Source organism: Molothrus ater, chromosome 5, assembly GCF_012460135.2.
Source record: "Molothrus ater isolate BHLD 08-10-18 breed brown headed cowbird chromosome 5, BPBGC_Mater_1.1, whole genome shotgun sequence".
Classification (NCBI taxonomy): domain Eukaryota; kingdom Metazoa; phylum Chordata; class Aves; order Passeriformes; family Icteridae; genus Molothrus; species Molothrus ater.
The window spans coordinates 50765372-50781151 of NC_050482.2; the positions used below are offsets into that span (position 1 = coordinate 50765372).

A 15780-nucleotide genomic window follows, 5' to 3' on the forward strand; every position below is an offset into this window, starting at 1 on the left:
CTGTAAGGAAAGGGTTAGTAATTTGCAGTACATGCCTTAAACAAGGGCTTGGTGGTGAACTTGTTGCAGAAAAAAAGTCACGAGTGCCTGTGCACAACCCATGAAGGAAGCAAGGTTTCAGTTTTGGTTCAGTTTAACTGAACCAAAACTGTTCAGGTCAAAGTTCAGCTGTGGTGTGTTGGATAAGAAGTGAACTACTGTGGAAGTGCAAGAAGTGGGGTCACAAATAGGACACTTATTTTTTGAGGTACTTGTCTCACACAACCCCCAGAAACCCCTGGTGGCCGTTGAATTAAGATTTGAGTGTGCGCGATGGCAGAACCACGCCTACTGCTGCCTCACATGCTAACGTGGAACTGAAAGCCACTTCTACCTCTGCTTTTTACCCTAATAAGGGACTGCATAAGAATTATTGAGGAAATTAAGTGAACTGGATGAGACCCCACCATCAAGAATCCCAAGGCACAGAAGGACCAACGGGAGGCTGCTAGATCCATGGAGGTGACCACCTTCTACTTGACCTGTCTTGCTTCTTCTCCCCTACTCTCTTTCTCTCTCCAATTCTCTTTCCCGTATAAGATTAATTTTGTAAAATAAAGTCGGCATTGTTGAACTGGCATTTAGTCTTCTTTCCACCATAATTTGGGCAGATGACTTCAACAGCGAATCGTAACATTTTAATTGGCATCACCATTTTCTGGTCCAAAGTACCGTTCAACAGTTCCGAACTTTGACTGTTCTTCCTACCTGGTGGGAGATTAAGCCTCTGAGGGAGATTGACCAAGCCTTTACTGTTACTTTTACTATCCCTCTGTGGGTGACAGCTTTCTCCTGCCTGGTGTGCCCAGGTCATCTCTCTCTGAGGGAGACCAAAGGCAAAATGGTTTTCAAGGGTGACCAGTGTAAAGCTAAAATTTTACTCTCTCCTGTGGAAGTTTGGTAGTTGCCTCTCTCCTCTAGAGTTGGAATGGGTATAAACTAATTGTGATAATGTACAGGCAATAGCTGACCACATGACTAGTTTGCAGGTCGAATGAAAAATGGGATGAGGAAAAGGTAAGTTGCCCATGAAAGGTAAGAAGGTAAGTTATTTGTGCAGTTTTGGGAGGTTTTTCATCTTGTGTGCAAAAATCAAACCTGCCACCTGAAAAGGGTTGCAGATCTAAAATTCATGAGTTTGAAGTCAGAAAATGAGGTTCTTAGAACAGCATTGTCTTTTGAGAAAGGGGCACAGGAGAAGTTGTAAAAACTAATAGATATTCTTTTAAATAAAAATTAGCAATTAGAAAAACTACTGTCTGCAGCTGAAATATGAGAAAAACAGATGCAGAAAAATCTAGGTAAGTTACTTGATAAAATCCCACATGAATCATCCTTTAATTCAGTCCAGCATATCTATGGGGTGGTATATTGTCAGGATCTTGAAACATGGGATGGGGACATTTGGTACAATGATGATGATTTAGAGGCAGACTCTCACTCTACCCCAAAAGCAGAAAAAGGTCAGCCTTTAATTGAAACTGAAACTGTGCATGAGGGGGGTGGAGAAACCCACACTACGGTTCCCTGCAGAGTAAGATACATTACTGGAAGAACATTCTAGATGTTCAGGGGAATATGAAACTGAATGCAAGTTTCCCTTATGGGCAGAGATCAGATCTTGCTGAGTGAGGAAGAGGCAGAAAGATTCTGGTGACATAGAGTATTTTTAACTGCTACCCCAGGTAACCATAACTACTCATTGACTACCTGAGCTGCCTGCTGGGCTGGGGGCATAGACAGGACACAGGAAAGCCTGCTGCTGTTTAAAACGACAGGATTCTCAGATCTGGCAGCCTCTGTGCAAAAGGCAGTGTGTATTTAAGCAATGTATGAAAGCAACATCAATTAAGGCGAGTCCTGATAGTAGCTCCTGTCAGTCCAGCCCTATTAACTTCTCCCCTCTGTGGCCTTTCAGATAGGCTGAAAATGTTTGTATCAAATTCACATACAAATGGATGGCACCATGAATATTACTGCAGCAGTGGCATAACCACATATAGACCAAATTCACATACCTACCTGGTATGAATTCTCCCAGGAAATAGGGAATTATTGGTGCCATATGGGATGGGTTGGAGCAACCTCTGAGAAACCACCTGAACCCCCCTGGTGGGTCTGTCAAATTTATACCAGCACAGCAAAGCCAAAATCTAAACCAAGACTTGATTCCATTAACAGTACCCGCTGCTGCAGGTATTGATAGGGTGGTGACAGAGCTAAAGTTTTCTGTGTTACCCTTGGAAGTGAAAGATAGTTCTGGCAAAATCCATCAAATTATTGTCAGATGGATAATGCCCTGCTGTTAACCCACTGTGCCCTGGTTAGACAGAAACGGAGTGATTCCGTTTTATGGTTTTTCCAGGTTATAGGAATCCTGCATATCAGAAACTGCAACTAGAGCTGAGAGTTCTCCTATTCCAACCGTAGGCATCCACAGCAGTTTTTAGCTTTTCTGTGTACTGTGTTCTGGGGGTTTTAATTTGTGTATGTATCTCTGAGTTTTGTTTACAAATTTAGCAAGTAATGAAGGTTAACAAGTATGACATTTATAAACTGTGTTGGAAAGATATACCTTGGTTTAATATGTTTATACTTAATGAAAATAAGCAATTACTGCTTGTTTGCTTTTGCCTAAGTCTGCAGAAAACCTCCTTCTCATGGGTATATTTACTAAGACTGGAATATCAGGATACTGTTCAGACAGCAAGTCCTTACTCCCCAGATAAAAAGCAAGTAACTGTGCAATTTAGCCAGCCATTCAATTTTGCTCCAATATTTGAGAAGGGGACCCTGGGCTCTGTATTACCCCTGAGATGGCTGCAGGGCAGTAGTGTGATAGGAAGGTGTGTACAGGTGTGCTGTGGACACAGCAGTGTGGAGGGAAAGAGACCCAATGCCAGAAAACACCATCCCCAGCACTGGTTCCTGCTGGTTCCATGCTCAGCCCTGGAGGTTTCACCAACAGTTTCAGGTTCTCCACAGTAAACAAATTTCCCAAGCCTGCTGGAGTTTATGACCCCTTGCTTGTGGGAAACACTCCAGGGAAGGAGTGCTTATCAGCACTTACTTCTCCTTTGTTCAGAATGTTTTAGGGAAGGGTAGAAGCTGTCTACCAGCTGTCTGTGCAGCAGCAGGAGCACTCAGCTGCTCTCTGTAGGGCTTGGGAGGGGGACTGAGGGATGACTGGTCTCCCAAGCCTTAACCCCCTCCTCTGTCTCCCTCTTCCACTTGACTTTTGGAGTCTTAGAAAGCAGGGGCACTGTCTACTGAGCTCTTACCTGGGAAGAATACAGCAGGGATGATACTCTCCAGTGAGGACAACATTCCTAGATCTAAGGGTTAGGAAGGATGGGACTGTTGTCTTATAGTGCAAGAGTTCTATTATCTTTACATTGCAAGAGTTCCATATTGCTAGAGTTTCATACCTCCTTGATGTTTCTTGTAGGGAGCTCCTCTAGGCACTGACTCTTCCTTGTCCTCACAGTAACCAACTGACTCCACTTCCCACCAATCCACTCTTTTATAACACTCTTTTTATTGGCTAAAAATGTGGCCTGTTAACATCAGGACTGCTCTTGATCTTTAGTAATTGTCTCACCTTCAACTCTTTAGGGGATAAGATTGCATTCTATACCACCTTCATTTACCCATACTGTATCCCCCTACATGGGACTATTGAACCTGGTGTGGCCTGGTGTGTGGCTCCTCAGGCTAAAAGGTTTGGGTTTGGATGGGAGGTTGCAGAGAGCTGGCACATATGGGTACTGCAATCCACACAGCTGAATCTAGAGCCACAAGAAGGGAAGAAGCTGGGATGCCACTCTGTCACTCCTGAAAAGGACACTCCATAACTCAAGCCATCTAGAGAGGATGTGTTGGTTGTCCTCTCCTCCAAGCCCCTTTGAGCCCTTCTCAGAGCACTGTGGGGAAGGATGATGGAGATCATTTTTGTCTGCTGGTATGGATTTTGGAGCTGCCCCTTGCCACAGAAGGATGGGATGTTCTTTTAGGTGAGCTGTTACACACAGGAAAGAAGGGAACATGGTGGTCACACCTCCCTGGCCAGCTGGGAAGATGCTTGTCCTAGCTCATGTCTACAGTAGCACCCCTAAGGGCTCTGTGTCATAGTCCTTCCCCTGGGAGCCACCAAGGAGGCTGGGATTTGCTTTTATTTGCTGGAATCCCTAGTAAGAAGTGTACATATGGAGGTTTTTTCCTAGCATCAAAGTCTTCTGGCTTAATAGCAGCTGTTGGAACTTTTTAGAAGCAGAAGTCATGTTAATGTGTAAACCACAGTGAAGTTTAGAGCTGTAAGGTCCAATGTGCAAAGCATTTCTGAGCTAAACTGCTGGTGTCTCCCTTCCTGGTTACTCTGCCCTCTGAGGAAAATGCCTGTAAGGGCTGCTGCTCCTGTCCTCTGTCACTCAGGGTCCTCAGCTCAGCAAGGCTGAGTGAGACTGGCAGAGTCATAGCCACTCTCACCATTTGCATTTCTTGGGCAGCATCGGCTTTCCACCAAACCCTGGACATTGCCCCTCTGCTTTAACCCTCTTTGTATCTCTGCTGTCCTGCTTTCTCTTAATTCTGCTGAGGACAAGACAGTTTTCACTTCCTCTCTCTCGGATGTCTCTTCTCTCTTGCGGGTTTCACTCAGCCCACTCTTCTCTCACTGAATGAGAAGTTCATGCAAGACTTGCAGCATGGAGGGTTTTGTCATGAGAGGAGCACCAGCTGAGAGCAATTTATGTTCTCCTGGCTGGGATGCCTCCAAGCAGCACCCTCTCAATTGCAGTGCCAAGTCAGGAGGAATGGCTGAAGGAGCCCCACAGACTATTTTTCTCTGCCTTAGGGAAATATTGAAATCTTAAACCTGAATATGAAGCCTGGGAACACCCTGAAGGTGAAGGGCAAAATATCTGCTGATACTGTTGGGTAAGTACAAAGAAACCATCTTGCCATGCCAGGGTTGAAGGTGGGCTATAGAGGAAGGTAGTTTTCCAAGGTTGCCAGATACAAAATAGCACATTGTTGTGCCACCTGTAACACTGATGGAGGAACTGGGTGCAGAGATGTGTGTTGGATATCAAGTCTTCCAAGACCCTCTCCTGTCCATGCATATGACTTTCCTCATGCTCCTTTACAGCTTCAGCATCAATCTTGGCTACAGCTCAAGAGATCTGGCATTTCACTTCAATCCCCGCTTCAACGAGTCTGTCATCGTCTGCAACTCCAAGCGCTCTGATTCCTGGGAGACGGAACTCCGTGACCGCCACCTCCCTTTCTTCAGGGGCTGCACTGTAAAGGTGAGGGTGCCAGCGTGGTGTCAGGGGATATGTGGGGTGTGTTTGGGGTGATAGGGTGTGAGGGGAAGCTCCTGGTTAGCAGATTCCCATAGTTTTCCCGGTCCCACTGAATACCTCCTGCTCCCTCACCATGGTCCCTCTTCTGGGTTTTTGGTCCTGATTGCTGTTTCCACTCCTCTTTCAAAATTGCAATGTTTCTGGGAATTTTAAGTGTGCCCTGTCTGTCTCACGCTTTGTAAGTGCTTCCTGGCCCCTCCATCTGCCCAGCAGGGGAGTGTACCTGGGGCATGTATGAAAGTAAACGAGTCTCCAAGAAGTAGGGTTTTGCTGCTGTTTACCTTATTTCTCTCCCTCCTTCCTATGTAAACACAGGCTTTAAGGCAACCTCGAGTTTGGAGCAATGCCCAAAAGCCTCTCCCTGAACTCTTCTGTCCTAATTACTCCTGGATCCATGCTGCCAATCTGTCCTTCCTCTCTTCCTGCCAGGGATGCTGTCCTAGTTGCTGCCTCGCCTTATCTGATGTCCCAAATCACTAACAGGGCTGCATTTAGGAGTAGTTCCTATATCTGTGGAGAGAAAGCTTGTTTCCTCAGCTAGAAATGGCTCTAGGGGAAGGGGTAGTGAGATGACGGCTTTGGGGAACATTGCCTTTAGTTTTCAATGACCGGTGATGCATTCTTGTCCTGTCTGCTTGTGCACGTTTATCAGCAAAGCTCCTTTTTCTGAGTCCTGGTGAGCTGCTGAGGGCATTGGGGGGTCAGGTTTATTCAGGAGAACAGTGGTGGTACACCTTCCATATGCTCTCTGAATACATGTAAAGGCACACCTGGGTTTAGCTGCTGTGAGTTTACAGTCTGAGTACCTGAAACAGCCTTGGGAGAGATCCTGTCCCCAGTCATAGTCTGTATTCCTGCTTAGACCCTTGATATCAACTGCTCATTTCCTGAATCACCCTTACCTCAACCCCCAGCACCTTGCTTAAGGTTGTAGTGGACAGGTCTGACCCTCTAATGTAACAGTCAGGCCTTTTGCCTAAAAGCTGACCTCTGAATACCCTCTTTGCTCCCAATTCCTGCCCTTCTTTCTCTTTTTTCTCCCAGTTCTTCATTGAAATGCTGTCAGACAAGTTCCGTGTGAAGCTGCCCGATGGCCATGAGGTGTGCTTCCCCAACCGGCACGGCTACCGCAACATCACCTATGTAAGCATCCTGGGGGGCCTAAGGATCATCTCCTTCAAGCTCACCTGATGGGCACTGCTTCCTGGCTCTAATAAAAACCCAAGCCAGTGGAAGGCTGGCTGTTCCAGCTGCTTTGTCTTCTGTGAGAGCTCTGTGTCTCTTGTGCAAGCCACTGACCAAGCCCAAGGTTCTCCCACCAATAGGAAAGAAGCCATTGTGGGATAATGCCAGGTACCTTCCAGGTCAGAACAGGCTGTGGGGTTGAAGGGATGGTAGGTAGGCCAAAGCAGGCTGTAGGTGGGGTCCAGGATGAGGACACCATATGATTGCTGGAGAAACAGTTGTGTAATCTTTTCACAAAGCTCCATTACTTCCTGCAGCCGAGCTTTTGGGAAGAGGGGATGGTGAAATGGGAAGGAAGGCATAAATGTAAATGAAGTGACATTTGATGTGGCATTCTGTGCTACAAAAGTGCATCATTAAAAGGTGGCATGGGGATGACAGCACAGGTGTGCCCCCAGCCAACATTCCTGCCATAGATAAGAGATCATCTCCAACTTTCCCTTCTACCTCACCTCACTTATCTGCTGGCACATTCCAGTCAGGTTAGCCATTACTCTGACATTTCCACAGCAGATCCTACTCATCAAAAATGAGGCAGTGGGATTTGGGCTCAGTCATGTGGCTCAGTACCTCCTAGCACAGGACTACAGGCAATTAGTCCCAATTATTACATGCTGCTGCTCTAATTCTAAAGTACCTTGCCAACTCAAAAGTGAGACTGATGTGTGACAGCAAACATTGGGACACTTCAGGCTGGGTGGGAGGGGAGCAGAGTAGAAGAGCATCTTACAGAGAGCCTGGTCCAAGGCAAGGTGGCAGTGTCCTTGCCCTCCCTCTCCACTTCCTCACTGCCAAAGATGGAGGGATTGGTGTCTGGGTTGGGGCTCCAGCAGACATAGCAAGGAAGACAATAAGGTCACAGCAGCCAAGGGGACGCAACAGAGGTTAGTATCAAAACTGTTTTAATAGGGACAATAATAAGTGCATGGGATACAGAGGGGAGGCAGAAAGGATAATTCCACAGATATGGATCTTTGGTCTTGTGTTATGGTCTGGGAAGCAGAGGGCAGAGGGGAGCTCATCCTGAGAGCCCAGGTCCCCACCCTGGAAGGTGCAAGGGAGAATAAGGCTGATCCTGCTGGCTGCCAGTGGCCAGACCTGGGGACTTCCTGAAGCTGGTGCCTGCCCTGTTTTGCTGCTGGTGGCTGGCATGAGGCAGCCCCTTGGGGAGGTTGGGGAACATGGGCTTGTCCTTAACCTTGGTGGCCTGGCTGCAAGTGGCACTTGCACGTGCAGTATGTGCACACCCTGCAGCTCTTTATCCTGCTCTGAAGAGCTTCCCAGCGAAAGCAGCTGGGTGGTGGGAGACGTGTGGGAGCAGAGTCCTGCAGCCATGGCCCAGCATCTCCTCCCACTGCACACGCCCTGCTGTCCCAGAGAACAAGGGGGGTCCTGTGAGGGTCCCCCCAGTGACCTCAGCCCCCAAGCATGTTGGCTCCACACCATGGCACAAAGGCGCTTCTGTGAGGGCCAGTCTGCACGTGGGCCAGCGTGGGGACAGCTCATTCCAGGGCAGCTCTGTCACCCAGGGCCACCCGGCAGGGCACATCAGCCATGCTCCACACCACCCTTGGGAAGGGTGCACTGCAATGAGGGGTGTGTGTGGGGAATGGGCAGGGGGACAGGATGGAGACACAAACTGTGCCACCACCACCACGAGGATGGTGGCACAAACCAAGTGGCTGCAGAGGAGTCTCCTTGTTCTGAGGTAGGGGGAAAAGAAGGGATTTTTAGGGCCTGAACTGCAGAATTTGGTGACCTGACAACCTGCCTTTGCCACCAGTCAGCCAAGAAGTTTCTCCCGTCTCAATTGCTGAGGGGAGTGGGGGTCAGGAAGGAAGCTGTCCTAAGTGATGCCCAGCAGCAGGAGGCAAGTGGAAACATTCCTGATTATTTCTGTGCATGCTCTCACCTCCTGAACAGCAAGCACACAGCTTTTTGAGGGAGGTGGGGGAAAAGAGAAAGCTCAGTTCTGTGGGGTTTGCCTGTCCCTTGGGACCCCAGCTGACCTTCCCCTGTTGATAGATGTGCTGTTCTGAAGGGTCTTGCACCAGCTGGAGCTGGGGAAACCCCATCCCCTACGTGCCAAAGCTATCAGTGGGAATATCTCTGGGGAGGCACACCTGCCATTACAGAGGAGGGCTGGGGACATCAGTGGAAGGATGAAGTATGTCCCCAGATATGCTGGTGGAGCCAGGATGGGGGTTGAGAGAGGGGGTGCTGGGGAGAGTGGGATGTGGTAGGAAGGATTCGGGGTTCCTTTGGCATATGGGACTGTTCCTTTGATGTCTAAGGGCCGTGAGGCTGGAGGAAGGGTGCTATGCCTGGCTCTGTGGAGCCCACTGGCCCAGCCCCAGGGAGCCCCCCAGGAGATGGGCTCTCCTCCTGCCCTCCCCGGCCTGCCCAGTGCCCCCACTTGGCAAGGAGATCACCCACTGGGCCTGCTGGTGACACCAGCACCAGCGGGTGGGGCACAGGGAGGAGGGCAGAGATGCTGGCACCAGTGTCTCTGGTGGGGCCTGTGATGGGCGGGATGGCTGTTCACACCTTGACTTCATCGTCCTCTTCCTCCTCCTCATCGGCATACTCGAAGGAATTGCTGCGGCCCCCTCGGGCACCACTGTGGCTTTCCTGCAGGCTGGAGAGCTTGGTCTCCTCCTCCTCCTCCTCCTCTCCTTGGTTCCAGCTGGCCTCAGGGGACCGGCTCTCCCTTGTCACTCGTGACCCCCACAGGCTGCTGCTGGGGCTCTCCCACGGGGTCTGTGTCCGGGCCTGCCGGGGACCCTCACCCTTCTCCGAGCTCCGTGGGGTGCTGGTCCCACCGTAATGGCGGGCCAGGACCTGGGCTGCTCGGTCAAATTCTCCAGCCTCAATGGTGCAGTCGTTCCAGTGGCCTTGCCACGGGGACCCTGTGGACACTGCCCCTGGCCCCGAAGCCCAGACAGAGTTCGCTCCAGCACCTTCGATGGCACGTGCCTCTCCGTTGGCATGGACTGACAGACCTGGCAGTGAGCTGGCCCCTGGCACGTTGCTCTGCCTGGAGTGGTCCCAGAAGCTGGATGCTGCCTTGTCCTCTTCATGGGATGCAGGAACTGCTGGAGGGACCCTGTCCTTGGTCCCCTCTTCACACAGGAGGTGTGGGCCATCCTCCCCCACCTCGCTGCCATTGGTTTCAGAGAAGCTCATCACCTGGAGGAGTTCGCTCATCAGGGAGGGCCCCAGGTCGAGGCGGAAGGACAGCAGGGAGTCGGAGCGATCCAGCTCGTCCTCCCCAGGACAGGTGCTCTCTTGGGCCTTTTCCAAACGAGGGACACGAGGGATGGTACAAAATCCGGACTCCAGACCTGTAAGGCAGAAGGTATGGCTGGTGAGGGAGCAAGCTTGACTTAGTTCTGCAGGGGAAAAGGGACCCTGCTGACAAAGTGGCTCAGGTCATGATCCTGTCAGTGGCACTGGCCTCTAAAGGACAGGTCAGTGTCTCTGTGGACATCTCCAAAGCCCAGAGTTACAGCAGAGGGTCTCCAGGTGGGCTCTGGGCTCCATAAGCTGGCAGTGGGGCTGAGCTAGGCAGGTGAGACCAGGAGATGGCAGCATTGCCTCAGCCTGCCTTTCCCTCTGAGCCCGGCCACCTCCCCCGGCTGCTGCAGGCACCCCTGATCCAACCCCCACCCTGAGACCTTCTGCTCCAGACCTCCCTCCCTGGGGAAAAGCTGAGCACAGCCCAGTGCAGTGAGGCTGGAGAGGAGCCATACAGATGTCCTGTCCCATCCTTCCCGCAACCCTTCCCCAAAGGGCACCCTGGCTGGCAGGGAGGGATGTGGACACGGTGGAGAAGGGTGGATGGAATCCCTAAGGAGCAGCACATGGAGATGTAGAGGTTGGCACAGCTAAGGACAGGGTTGGAGCATCTGTGTGGAGGTGGGGAAGGCCATGCTGTGGGTCCCCTTGACCTCACTACTTTGGAGTGGGAATTGCTGCACTGTCCCAGCACCTTTTTGGCTTCCTCAGGGAGGCTGCTCAAGTGAAAAGGTAGATGGGGGGTGCTCCCTTACAGGATCTGCACACAGGCTGCCAGCTGTGTAGCGCTACAGGAGAGGGGCAGAAACAGAGAAATCATCCCTGCCCTGCTTTGAGGGACACCCTGGAAGGACACCTTCCAAGGGCAGGAGGAAGGTTAGGATTATCTGCTTGGAGGGATTGTCAAGACCGGGCGGTCTCAAATATCCCATTTCTCCTTAAAACCCTAAGTTCCTCACTGTGGAGGGAACTGAGGCATGGAGCAATGGAGAAGGGCTGCAGAGGGTGCTCAGTACCAGGGCACCAGCCTGGGCCTTGTGCTGCACTCACCGTAGGCCTGGTGTGTTTTGGAGAAGCTGTTGGAGGCACTTTTGAAGGAGAACTTGCTGGTCAAGCCCCTGCTGGTGCTGTCTCCATCATACATGGCCTCGTTGAGCTGCGGCAGCGAGACGGCGTTCTTGATGATGGGCGAGATGGCGGGGGGCGCGGGCGAGGCACCCACCTGGCCCCCGCTGCCCCGTCTCTTCAGCGGGCTGCGCCGCACGTGCCGCAGCGTCCGCGCCAAGAAGCTGTTGGGTTTGGCGGTGTCGGCCCCGCCGTGGTTGCTGAGGAAGGAGGTGTCCCCGAAGACGTCGCCGCCGCGCCCCACGTGCATGGTGTGCCGGAAGTCACCCAGCGGCGGGCTGATCATGTCCGGCGTCAGCTCCGACTTCAGCCGCCGCTTGCCATGGGAGCCTGACACCCAGCTCAGCACCGGCAGCTTCCCCAGGCTCATGTTGCACCCTTCAGCCTGCCTTTGAAAAAGCTCCAAAAATCAGCCCTCACCAGGCTTCCAGCACTGGGGTGCTCTGTCACATCCCCAGCCTCCCCATTGCTTCTGCTCTGATGCTCTTGGGGTGGCAGTGCATGGCACTTTATCTCTCGGCAGGTTTCCTGCTTCCCTGCGCTACGTCGCGCTCATGAAATCACCCTCAGAGGGTACGTCCCCAGTGTGAGGACAGTGGTGGCACACAGATGTCCCCGGGGGTGTCTGGGTCACCCCCTGTTCTGCAGAGGTCACTGGAGGCTGTGTCTGGTCGTAGACTTAGAGATTAATCTGCTGTCTTCTACTGCCGCTGGGTGAGTGGGAGCCAGTCACGGATGGGGCATCAGGGCAGCAAAGGGAGCTTCAGGTGGACTGGCAGGGCAAGAGCATTGGTTCCCTTGTTGGCCACCTAAACAAGGCAAGAGGAACAGTGAAAGCCTTGGACAGGATTTTCCCAATCCCATTGGCTGTATCCACAGAACTGCCTGGGGAGGTTAAAGGCGGTGCATAAGGCAGTGGCGAGCTTGCTACCGGCTGCCCCTTTATCTGGCCCTTCTCCTGGGGAGGAAGAAAAAGGCTTTCCTCCAAAAACATGTGCTCTCCCTCACCTTGCTGACCTACCTCAGTATGCCTTAGTTTCCCGTCTGCAAAGCAGCTTTGCCAGACCCACGCCACAACACAGGCTGAGGATTTCCCTCCGAGGCAGAACCTCCTCCCAGAGCAATGCCCTGCTTGGCTGCCCAAGCTCCTGGGGCGAGAAACCTCTCCCTCCTTTTTGCTATTCAGATGAACCCTTGAGGAGAGGGTGAGGCCTGGGGCCCATGTGCTTCTCGGGAGGAGTGGTGGGAAGCAAAAATGCAGTATTTGTATATTGCTTTGTTTGTCCTTCACTGGCTGGGTCCCTGGGAGCTGGGCAGACATGTTGGAGAAGCAGGGAGTCGGCAGTGTGGGGAGGGAAGCTGCTCTGCAGACAGGGGAAACTGAGGCATGGCAAGGGAGGTGATTGCCTGAGGCTGGAGGAGAGAGAAGGTGGGGTGGGTCCCTGCACTCAGGCAGGTCCCAGAGGCAGCGAGGGGCAGGCAGGAAGCAGCAGCTGGATGCACTGGATGCACAGCAGGGTGATGACCTCCCAGTCAGTGGGGAGGACTGTCAGATCAGCAGATCCCCTGTTGGTATGCATAGCAAGTGGGAGAGGGTGGGCTGGGGAAAGGAGAGGATTTGGGACATCTCAGAGTGTTGGTGGCCTGGGAAGCCAGCTGGGGACGCATCCTTCCCTGGGCTCAGTTCTGTGCCTGGGGCATCAGACAGAGCTGAGTCCCTCCAGCAGGGATGGCTGTGGAGGACAGCATGCCAAGAGGTGACACAGGAGCCTCATATCTCTTATCTCCATGTGCTGGGACCCCCACTGCTGCATGGCTTTCCCTGCCACATTTCCTGCCTCTTCTGCTTGTCCGTGCATCGCCTTGGAGCAGCCAGGCAGTGCCAGGATGGCAAAAGCTCTGGAGAAGGGAAGTCCTGGACATGAAATTGCTTCGTCTGGCTGGCTAGATGCATTTTTGCTTTGCCCTGGCCTTGTTTGCTCACCCGGGGCCTCTCTTATCTTCCAGGGGTTAATGACTGGGGAAGGGAAAACAAACCTCCCCCAGCAGCGCCCAGCACCATTGGCTGCCTCCCAGGGTGGCAGTGGCCTCCTGGGGTGGCAGTGGCTGGTGGCAGCAGGGACAGAGTGGTGGCAGGTTGGGTTCCTGCTGGCCCCCAGGTCCTGCAGCTCATGTCCTCCTCCTGCCCACAGATGCCGTGCAATGCTGCCTTGCAGCCAGGACAAACCAGGCACATGGCAGATTTGGGGTGAGGGCATTACTGGGGAGCTATTTCCTTTCTGTGGTGAAAGCCCACCCATAGTCATTGGGTCAGGGCTCTCCTGGACGGCAAAGGAAACTACTGGGGTGGTGCCTGCAGCACAGCTGGGGTCCTGGGAGCACAGGGAGAGAGATGCAACCATATTTTTGAGCTGTCCCCAGGATCTTCCAAGGAAAGCATGTGACTCTGGGAGAGGGGATTAGGTGAGCTACAGCCCTCAAGTTTTCCCCTTCCTCTGCACTTTGGAGCCCCTAAGAAACCCAAAGTGGGGACTGTGCCCTTTAGCATGTACTGCACCAGGCAGGGCTACTCCTACCCCCACCCCAGATCCCCCCACAACACAGCTGCCCTGCACCCCCCTATGGGGGACATTGCACCTTGGGATGGGGTAGGGAGGCAAGGAAAAGGGAGGACGTGGGAGGAGAGCATCCCCTTGTTCCCTGTCTGGACAACTATTGAGTGAGGGAGTGGGGTTGACAAAAGTGTTTCTCCTTTCTTGTCCCTTGGTCACCACAGGGAAGCAAGCCAGCAGCTCCTGGCCCCTGGCTCTCCTTGCTGCTGGCAGGCAGCAATTGCTGGGAAGAGGAGGGAGGGAGAGAGGGAGGGAGGGAGTGAAGCAGCTGGTGCCCAGCCCTACCTGGATGGCAGGTTTCTGGCAGGCCTGTTGGGCTTTTCCTCCTTCAATCTCACTCTTTCTTTTCTTTCCTTCTGCCCCTGGTGTGGCTCCCTGCCCCCTCTGAGCCCTCCCCTTCACCCGAACAGACTCCTCCAGGCCAGGGGAACTCGTGATTCTGTGGGCAAAGGGTGACCTGGGTGCTGTCCTTTCCTCCACTGGGCAAAGGGACCCTCTGCCTGGCCCTCTCTCTGTCTGGGTGCCACCTCTTCCATCTGGCAGCCCTTGGTGTTTGCCAGTTCCTGGCAAGCCAAGCCCACAGCCCACCACGGCCTCCCCTTCCCTGGCATACTGTCTCTAGCTCCTTCTTCCCTCCTCTGGGAAGCCCCCTGCCTTCAAAGACCCACTGCCAGCACTCCTCCTCCTCCTCCCAGCCTGTTCCCCCCCCGAGTTCAGCTGGTTACCACTGGTTTTCCACTAGCTGGGAATGGCCAGAGCTGTTCTGCTTGCTGGGAAGAGCGGAAACCAGAAGGGGGGGAAAATAATCCAGATGTCTAGTTGGATAGAGCTGCTGAAAGCAGCCTCTTCCCTCCCCCAAAGGGGACATACTGCAAAAGAAATTTGGGGTGGTCTCAACAGCAGGAAGAGCGGGTGGAAATGGCTGTGGGTGGCCAGGAAGGCTTTCCCAGCCTTCCTGAGTGATGAAAAACCTCCCTTTCCCCGAAGGAAGGGAGGCAGAATTCCCCTGTTGGGTGACTGCTTTGGGATGAGGAAAGCCAGCAGGGACGGGCTCTTGGGGAAGGGGGAAAGGGGCTTGGCTGGCTGGGCTGGGCCTCTCTCAGCTTCCCTGGAGCCGAGCCGGGCAGTAGGCAGACGCCTAAATCTGACTCCTGTGCTGCTGGCTGCTATATATACACATAGTGATATCTCTGTATAACAAGGATATTTTTCCAAGCAGACATTCTGGGACACAGAGGGAAGCTGGAGCTATGGAGATGGGCAGTTTCCATCCATCCCTTCCCTGCCCACTTGTGAAAAAGTGCTCCCTTTCTTCCTCCATACCCCTAAAATTGAGGTGCCGAGAGCCTGTGGGGCTTTGAGGGGTATCTGGAGCAAGGTTTGGGAAACAAGCGTCCTCCTGCCTTCCCCCATCCGTGGGATCCTCTTCTCACTCCCTTTCCTTCCCGCCTCTCCCCCCGTGCCGCGTCCCCTCTCCTCACTCCCAGTTTCCTGTTGCATTCCTGCTTTCTGCTCCCTTTATTTTTACCATCCTTCCCGTCTCTGTTGCCTTGCCATCCCTCCCGCTTCTCCCTTCTCCAAACACCCTCTCCACCCTTTTCCTTCTGGTCCCACCACTCCCCTGCCCCCAGCTCTACAAACTGATGAACCAAAACTTTCAGGATTTACCTTTTTCGAACCAGGGTTATTATTTTTTTCCCCGTCCTCCAGACGAGAAGTTGCGAGACACTCTCCGCAGTGTAACTTCTTCCAAGGATTACCGGTGCTGTGCCCCGGGATGCAGTGGGGGGGAAAGGGGAGGCATTGTCCCCTCCTTTTCCCACGGCTGTCCCCCCAAGGCTGGCTCTCCCAGGCTGACGCCCTGATGCCACGGGAGAGAGGGAGCGAAGCTGGCGGGGAGGGGACGTGGGAAGGAGGAGGGCGGGCTGCAGCACTGCCGAGCCAATCCTCGCCTCGGCAGGGAGACCAGAGAAAATGAGATTTATTCCAACTATCCAGGACAGAAAACTTCAGGAACTTCTCTGCCGCTCCCCTCCTCCTCCCCGCTTCCCCGGTGCCATTTCCCGTCTGCCGGCATTGGCCGCCTCCCGCTCCCGGGT

At 53.1% G+C, this 15780-nt stretch overlaps 2 protein-coding genes across 2 annotated transcripts; one reads left to right on the forward strand and one right to left on the reverse strand.

Annotated features, from left to right (window-relative positions):
• Positions 1-395: 395 nt before the first annotated feature.
• Positions 396-6636, forward strand: LGALS2 (galectin 2). The gene is made up of 4 exons (XM_036401271.2): positions 396-501; positions 4892-4974; positions 5186-5345; positions 6447-6636. The coding sequence occupies exons 1-4, from the start codon at positions 496-498 to the stop codon at positions 6591-6593; spliced, it is 396 nt and encodes a 131-aa protein (XP_036257164.1). The 5' UTR covers positions 396-495; the 3' UTR covers positions 6594-6636.
• An 896-nt stretch (positions 6637-7532) lies between these two features.
• Positions 7533-15536, reverse strand: CDC42EP1 (CDC42 effector protein 1). Its single transcript, XM_036401798.2, has 3 exons — positions 15350-15536; positions 10995-11878; positions 7533-9991 (listed from the first exon to the last, which is right to left on the reverse strand). Exons 2-3 carry the CDS (start codon positions 11437-11439, stop codon positions 9189-9191), a joined length of 1248 nt encoding a protein of 415 aa, XP_036257691.1. The 5' UTR covers positions 11440-11878; positions 15350-15536; the 3' UTR covers positions 7533-9188.
• Between the last annotated feature and the right edge of the window lie 244 nt (positions 15537-15780).